Source organism: Bidens hawaiensis, unplaced genomic scaffold (assembly GCF_021521415.1).
Source record: "Bidens hawaiensis isolate Kalapana, Puna unplaced genomic scaffold, B.hawaiensis_p1.1 tig00013865_1, whole genome shotgun sequence".
In the NCBI taxonomy this organism is placed as follows: domain Eukaryota; kingdom Viridiplantae; phylum Streptophyta; class Magnoliopsida; order Asterales; family Asteraceae; genus Bidens; species Bidens hawaiensis.
In genome coordinates this window covers 367,501-376,038 of record NW_027492185.1, presented here as the reverse complement: position 1 = coordinate 376,038, position 8,538 = coordinate 367,501, and the positions used below count along the sequence as shown (strand labels likewise).

General features: G+C 40.1%; 1 protein-coding gene across 1 annotated transcript; it reads left to right on the top strand.

Moving 5' to 3' along the window:
- The first annotated feature begins 1,079 nt into the window (after nucleotides 1-1,079).
- LOC143545168 (zinc finger protein CONSTANS-LIKE 2-like) lies at nucleotides 1,080-3,610 on the top strand. The gene is made up of 2 exons (XM_077037101.1): nucleotides 1,080-2,092; nucleotides 3,001-3,610. The coding sequence occupies exons 1-2, from the start codon at nucleotides 1,286-1,288 to the stop codon at nucleotides 3,358-3,360; spliced, it is 1,167 nt and encodes a 388-aa protein (XP_076893216.1). The 5' UTR covers nucleotides 1,080-1,285; the 3' UTR covers nucleotides 3,361-3,610.
- Nucleotides 3,611-8,538: the final 4,928 nt, after the last annotated feature.

The window sequence follows — 8,538 nt, the reverse complement described above, 5'->3', positions numbered from 1 at the left end:
TGCCTTGGGGAGCATTTTGCCACTCTAACGTTGTTTTAGAGTTTGTTAGTATATAAACTAAATAAGAATTGTTATTCCGTTACTCTAACATTATTTTACAGTTATTGTCATACTAGTGAATTTTATTTAATAAGCCCTTATTTTAAAGGTCCATTTTACTAGTCACACAGCGTCCTCAAACCAAAGACTTAGTGCATTCTCCTTAAACTCTTCTAGTAATTGCTATACCATTTCTTATAAGAACTCAAGGATCATTTTATCTTTTGATAACAACTTTGAGACTTAGAAGTTAAAAAGATAAATAAACAGAAGTAGAGGGGTTGCAAAAAGAAAAGGTAAGAAACAAAGATTGGAACGTGTCGTTTATTAAGATTTAAGACGATGTGGTCGGACTAGATCCATTCGTTGAGCACCATAAGAAGCCAAACCGTTGTTTTTTATGAAAGAATGAAAATTTATAAATTCAGTTCGATTCGAAATTAAAAAACCAAACCGTTGTTTTTTATGAAAATATAAAACCATAGCGTTATTTTAGTTTTCATTATTTTATTTCAGTTTAATGCACACCCCTATTTGAAGCGTATGTTAGGTTTAAAATAAACACAACGTATACCACAATGGTTTGTGTAGGATGCCAATCATTCACTCTTTCATGTGTATGATTCGAGAAGCCTCTTGGCTCTTGTTACTTACACCGATTAATATTACATAACGTCATAACCTGATTCTATACAATGCTATTCAAGTAGAAACTTAAGTGGTAACATGATTTCAAAAATTACTGATCTCAACATTAAATCAAAACACATTTAAAATTAAAATCGTATAACCTACGTACTAAGTTATACTAGTTAAATCGATAATGAGCTGTAATTAAGTTACAAACCGGTTGACTAGTGGTAATTAATAGAAGAACTAAACAAGTTGGAATTTATACTTTTAATATTCTACTTTGAAAGGTTCAACTCGAATAAAATTGTTTATTAGAATCTTAAACTAATTTAGAAAGCAACCATATTAAGGTTTACCAATATGGCTCAAACCTAAGAGAGTGGATGGATAGATCCGCTGTACATGTCAAGTATATATAAATGGTCCCATGCTGGGTCCCACCCAAAGTATGACTAATCCGCCCAACCATTCTCACCCACTAACTTGAATCCACGTGGCACCTCCTGGATTCTCCTCAGCCTCCCACTTGTAATCTTTCTCCTTTATCGTGACCACAAAACTAAAACTCAACACACCATACGAACCACACATCGAACCCATCTCATTTCATACAATGTTGGATCACTCTGGTACCTTATGCTTAAAAACCAGTACCACCTGGGCTCGTGTCTGCGACACCTGCCGCTCCGCCCCGTGCACCATTTACTGCCGCCCTGACGCCGCGTACCTTTGCACAGCGTGCGACGCGCGTATTCACGCGGCTAATAAGCTCCAGTCCTCCCAGCACGAGCGCGTGTGGGTTTGCGAAGCGTGTGAGCAGGCTCCGGCCGCCTTTATCTGCAAGGCGGACGCAGCCTCGCTCTGTACCGCGTGTGACGCGGATATACACTCTGCAAACCCACTGGCTCGCCGCCACCATCGTGTCCCGGTTATGCCAATACCCGGGGCACTGTACGGACGTCAGGCTGCAGACCCGAGGTCCGTGATGGGGCTGGGAGTGGAGTCCCAGAGTGGGTTTTTGTCTAATGAAGGAGAAGGTGCAATGGATGATGAGGATGAGAGTGAAGCTGCTTCGTGGCTGTTGTTTGATGGACCGGCAGTCAAGAATAGTCAAAGTCAAAATGGGAAAGATGGTGGGTTTTTGTTTAATGGTGAAGGTGGTGATGATGAGTACTTGGAGTTTATGGAATTTGGTGGTGATGAACAGCAGTGTTATAATAAGGTGCAGGAGAAGATCTATGCGGGTGGTGATACGGATAGTGTGGTGCCGGTTCAGAAGAATATTAATCATCATCATCAGCAGCAGCACCAGTTTCATCATCAGCATGAGTTCCAGAGTCATAAGTTTCAGCTAGGGATGGAGTATGAGAACTCTAATGGTGGTAGTGGTGGTTATGGGTATCCTCCACTTACTCAAAGTGTAAGTCTTTTAATAAATTGTTTCAACAAACCTATAATATACATGTTCAAATTCAACTAGGGTTTTTAAAAGAGCTATACTTCAAAACTTACCAATTATTTTTCTTAATTATGTTATAACGGTTTCAGAAAGTATCCATGAATCAATAATCATTTTCAAGTATGCATCTTTTGAAATTTAAAATAAAGCATAGTTGAATCATAGTTATCCACCTTTAGGATTTTAGTATATCTTTCTTTTCTTCTATGGTAACAAATGATAGGTAAATCAGATTTGATTATCCTACTCTTATATATATCAAAAACATGTTTTTTAATCTCAAATAATATATGATATGCAAATAGTTTAGTTTCTCTCTCTTATGTTTTCACTATCATTAAGAAAATTGGTGTTTTATTATTTTTTTAATGGCTAATATCTTTTTTTCTACACCAATTTTACACTATGTTTCAAGTGTGACTATAACCTACAAGTTGAGTGTCACTTTTATCACTAGACTAAGCTAGTAGTGATTGTTCGGGTTTTTATACTTCCGTAAGGTCCATAACTAACAGAGTTTATACTATATTAGAATAAAATATATGTGATTAAAGTAGATATACATTATTCACATTTAAACCTTGTTTTTTCCTATAAAGCTGGAATCATATTATTGTTATATTTTCCTTCTACTACTTTTAGACGGTACCTATATTTGACTATTATCATTTATTTATGGGAAATAAATGGTCTAATGCTAATTCAAATAGGCCATTTTGATGTTCATTTACATTTTTCTAGAATGCATCTTGATATCGACAAATTAATACGTGGACCACACGGTTTCTTTGAGTATCTCTATCTCTCTTTCAGTTAGAAGTTGTATATATACACATATAATTAATAGTTAAATACTTTTGATTGTCTAGGTTTCCATGTCATCATTGGAAGTTGGAGTTGTACCAGATTCAACAAGAACCGAGGCCTCGTTGTCACATCCTAGACCCTCGAAAGGGACGATAGATCTATTCTCGAACCCTCCAGTTCAAGTGGCAACACAACTCACTCCAATGGACCGAGAAGCTCGGGTGTTGAGGTACAGAGAGAAAAAGAAAACAAGAAAATTTGAAAAAACAATCCGCTATGCGTCAAGAAAAGCTTATGCGGAAACAAGGCCTAGGATCAAAGGCCGTTTCGCTAAGAGAACAAATGCTGATGTTGATGTGGATCAGTTATTCCCTACAAACCATATGCTAGAAGGCGGATATGGAATTGTCCCCTCGTTTTAAAGACGAGTGGAACAATTGGCATATCTATCTTGGTTTAGCAAAAGGATCCATCATGAACATCGATGATTTTACGAAGCAAGAACTAATCCACGTATGGGTTCTTTTTAGTTAATTGTAAACGTAACTATAAAATACATATTATATTTTCTGTACCTTAATTGTTTTTTGTTTTTTAAGGTTCATGTTGTGGGGATGTTATAATAAACCTTGTAACTTTGTCTTCAATTTTTTTATACAATTGTCTTAAGCTTGTGATGTTTAAGAAATGGGAGAATGTATATATGTTGAAGCACTGTTGGCCACAAAGAGCATTCACATCAGCATCTTTATCTACCCGTTTTCTTTATAATTTAAGGAAAAATATATATTTGTAAGCTACATCAGGTTCTTCATAATAAGGGAAACATTATAGGGAGCTACAGTAAATCCATAAGTTTTAGTTCAAGCCCATTAATTTCTTTGTAAAGTTCTTTTGCTTTCGAATCAACAATATTCATCCTCGAAACTGATATGAGCTTTTGATGTGTCCTATTGTCATCCAATTTTGCACTACACTTCAGGTTTGTTTATGTATCTATGTTAAGGTTTTTGAAGTCTTTATTTTGTCATATAATTTTGTTAAACTGATGATCCTATTTACTATAACTAGGTTTTGGTACTAGTAAATTGTGTAATCTAAGTTTTATGTATATGCTAACTTTTTGAATAGTTATATTTACATTTTTAGAGCATGCTTGCTAAGGGGAAGAAATCTGATTGTAGATATTTACAACAGATCAAGTGGTAAAGTCTTGTGCATGTTGGGATGGCTGCAAATATATCAGGGTACATAGCAGCAAGCCTGATGCATGCTTTCAGAAGCAGGGGTAATATATTGCTGCAACTCCAGCTTCTTATTCCTCTTCCTCTTTCTTATGTTGCCCTTGGCACCGCTCTCGTTACCTTGTCGCCCCTGATGCATTAAACGTGTATAATAAACAGAAATTAGGACATTTTGGTATCAATATACATACAAACCTAAATATTAGACATTCAGATCAAACCTTGAAATGTCTCTCATGATTATTAAATTGGGGATGGGGGATTGATAGAGATTAGGAATGTGTAGTAGTGTTTGGATTGTAAATAAGAAAGAAAACAGGGGAAAAGTAGCAGAATTAGTATTGCAACAAGCTTAATAAAAGGAAATTACAAGGATAGACCAGGGCTATGCCCTCTCTCCGTACATAAAGTAGGAGCCTCAACAATCTAATTACTCACACACACCCTCATGTTACATCATTACATACTACTTATACTCTCTCTCCTCTAACAAACTACTAGCCACTTTTAGAATTGTCACCTTTTCCCCCTTCTAGAATAAGTCTGTAACACTTTAGGCTTATTATTTGGAATGGTTAATGAGTCAATCGTATCACTACTTCCCCGTTTCAAAAAAGTCTTGACCTCAAGACTTGTCTCTGGAAACTGACCCGTAATCCATACTGCATCCTCCCAGGTTGCATCAGCCTCAGATTGCCCTTGCCATTGAACCAGCCATTGTTCATGTGAATCAGAGCCATTATTAAGTAACCGAGTTGCCAGAATAGCAACTGGTTTGAGTGTCTTAGCGTCTCCAAGGTCCAGTTCAGGAGGTAAAATAGATTCGCTGGGTACCCGAACTGCTTTCTTTAAGAGGGAAACATGGAATACTAGATGGACTTTTGAAGTGGGAGGCAATTGCAGGCGATAGGCCACCGGACCAAGTTTTTCAATTATCTGGAAAGGCCCAAAAAAATTTTGCAGCCAACTTCTGATGGATTCGATTAGCCACTGACATTTGACGATATGGCTTGAGCTTCACATACACCCATTCACCCACTAAAAAATTGAGATCCCGTCGTTTCTTATCAGCATGCATTTTCATTGAGGTTTGGGCATTGGACAGATGAATTTTCAACTGTTTTAAAGCTTCATCTCGTACCTGAAGTTCCCGAGCAACAGATTCCACACGGACTTCGCCTAGCACAAATTGTAGACTGATGGAGGTCGACGGCCATAAACAGTTTCAAAAGGAGTGGTACCCGTTGAGGCATGAAAGGTGGAATTGTACCAAAATTCTGCCCAAGGAATCCACGAGGCCCACGTTTTTGGTTGATCCACTGCAAAACAATGGAGGTAAGCCTCCAAACAACGGTTAATAACTTCTGTTTGTCCATCGGATTCTGGATGATAAGCTGAACTCATGTGGAGTTTGGTGCCCATAGAACGAAAGATTTCCTGCCAAAACTTGCTAAGAAATAAGGGATCTCTATCACTAACAATGGATTTAGGTATCCCATGATGACGAATAATGTCCTTGATAAAAGCATCAGCCACGGTTTTAGCAGTATAAGGATGTTTTAATAGCAGGAAATGAGCATACTTGGATAAACGATCCACCACCACTAAGATAGCGTTAAACCTTTTGGAAGTGGGTAAGCCCACTATAAAATCCATGGATATTTTTTCCCAAATAACCTCTGGAATATCCAAGGGCTGAAGTAATCCCCCAGGAACAACTGAACTTGCTTTACACCGTTGGCATATGTCGCATTCCCGCACAAAGCGTTTGATAGTAGCAGTCATCCCTGGCCAATACAAATTAGCAGCCAGTCTTCGATAAGTTCGGTAAAAACCGGAGTGACCCCCTGTGGCAGCAGTGTGGAATTCGTGAAGTAGCTTAGGAATAAACTTAGAATGTCGTGAAATAACTACCCGGTTTTTATAGTGAAGTACCCCCTGTTTGAGGGTATAACCAGGAAACTTAGTTGGGTTGTCCTGATATTTCTGAATTAAGCTTTGAATTTCAGCATCCAGTTTAGCCTCCTCAAGAAATTGAGCGCCCTGAAGCCATAGAGGGGAAGAGCTAGCCAATTTAAATTCCCCTATATCAGCCCGGCGAGATAAGGCATCAGCAGCTCGGTTTTCACGACCCGGTTTGTATTGGATATCAAAATCGTAACCCAATAGTTTGGCAACCCAGTTCTGTTGATCGGGAATGGAAACACGCTGTTGCAACAAAAATTTGAGGCTTTTTTGATCTGTGTAAACTATAAAACGAGTACCCAATAAATAGGTTCGCCGAGCAAAATGGAGAAAATTCGCGGGAAAGGAGAGATAAAAAAGGGAAGGTTATGCTGAGACTCAAGTTCCCCTGCCGGAGCTCCCCGAACCTAAAGTAGAAGTCGAGGGGCTGCTCAGTGAGAAGAAGCGTCAAATGATTCGGACAGTTGTCGCGCTGGCGGAGCAGGGAGCCTACAGGGAAGATTGGGGCAATGAGGAGTTCGACGATTTAGCCCATCGACTACATCTATCGCTGAACCAACTTCCGAATCATCTACCGAATCGCATAATCAACCGGATCCACCTAAACCTAAGAAATTTCCTCTAGACAGAATGAGGCTCTCGTTGAGAGATCCATTAGTGATTGGACCACCCCTCCTGGCAAAGAAAGAAAGGCAGGTTCAGGCGATTGATCAAAAAAAGATTTCCTTCCCTTTCTTTATGACAGAGCAATTGAATGCAGCGGTGTAGGGCCTCTAAGATTATGAATAAGCTATTCATTTTCCGTCCTATTGAAGAAATTCGGCATGATGGTAGTAGAGTAGTCGATCTGATCTCGCGCGCGGGCGGATAGAAATGCCTATAGATAAGGTAGGCGAGGCTAGCTTGCCGGCAAAAGGCGATTGTCTTTTGTTTGATGAGAACGAGAAGGGCAATTGACTGCAGGCCTATTGGGTGGGGGCAACTGGAGGAAGACAGCACGGGGCAAAGCAAAGGGCAGAGCTTCGAGTGACGGGCTGTCGAAGAGCAAAGAAAAAAGTCACTCGAAGCTCCTCTGTCGCACCCTAGCCGAGCGGTCATCGCCTGCACAAGCAAGCAGATTAGCTCCGTCATTCCATTATTGTGCCGGCAGGCCTGGGCGAGCGAGGTAGGCTTAGATTAGAGGGAGGGGGACTGCGAACGTCCGCCCCATGAAGCGCCGGGGAACCATGCATTCCTCTCGGGCTGGGCTCTCGCGTGTCCGGGGTCCGATCAGATCAACCAGCGACCGGTTTACGGAATAAGGAGTTAAGCAAGGGCCGGGAGATTGATGAAAGAAACTGGCCGAAGTCAGTGTTGTGTTCAACTCCGCGTTGGAAGGATTGCTTTCTGTCGTCTGTCTTTTCCTTCTCTCTCTTCTCTTAGCAAAGTAGGCTCAAGTCAAACTTTTGGCTTGCTACAAGCTGGGCTCAGGGACTACAGTCAGCCGCTTCCCCTGTAGTCGTCAGCTCGTTTTTGATAGATCCGATCGGGTGTTCATAATCCGGAGTAAAAGGATTCGAACCTTTGCATGCCGGTACCAAAAACCGATGCCTTACCACTTGGCTATACTCCATACGGCCTGTTTTGGACGGTAAACGGGGAGAGGGGGAAGGGGGAAGCAGCGTTGAATCTATGCTACAACCTCGGATCGTCGGTGAAGAACATTATGAAACTGCACAACAGGTTAAGCAAACTTTACAACGTTACAAAGAACTTCAAGATATTATAGCTATTCTTGGATTAGACGAAGTATCCGAAGAAGATCGTTTAACCGTAGCAAGAGCGCAAAAAATTGAGCGTTTCTTATCACAACCGTTTTTCGTAGCAGAAGTCTTTACGGGTTCTCCGGGAAAATATGTTGGTTTAGCATAAACAATTAGAGGCTTTCAATTAATCCTTTCCGGAGAATTAGATGGTCTTCCCGAACAGGCCTTTTATTTGGTAGGTAACATCGATGAAGCTACGGCGAAGGCTATCAACTTAGAAACGGAGAGCAATTTGAAGAAATGACCTTAAATCTTTGTGTACTGACCCCTAATCGAATTGTTTGGGATTCAGAAGTGAAAGAAATCATTTTATCTACTAATAGTGGACAAATTGGCGTATTACCAAATCACGCTCCTATTGCCACAGTAGTAGATATAGGTATTTTGAGAATACGCCTTAACGACCAATGGTTAACGATGGCTCTGATGGGCGGTTTTGCTAGAATAGGTAATAATGAAATCACTGTTTTAGTAAATGATGCAGAGAAAAGTAGTGACATCGATCCACAAGAAGCTCAGCAAACTCTTGAAATAGCGGAAGATGCTTTGAGAAAAGCTGAAGGAAAGAGACAAACAATTGATGCAA

What these genes read in the sequence shown, in the direction of transcription:
- LOC143545168 (XM_077037101.1), top strand. Translation starts at nt 1,286, where the DNA reads ATGTTGGATCACTCTGGTACCTTATGCTTAAAAACCAGTACCACCTGG. An exon ending in ATCCTCCACTTACTCAAAGT is followed by an intron (nt 2,093 to 3,000) that starts GTAAGTCTTTTA and finishes TTGATTGTCTAG; the next exon opens with GTTTCCATGTCATCATTGGA.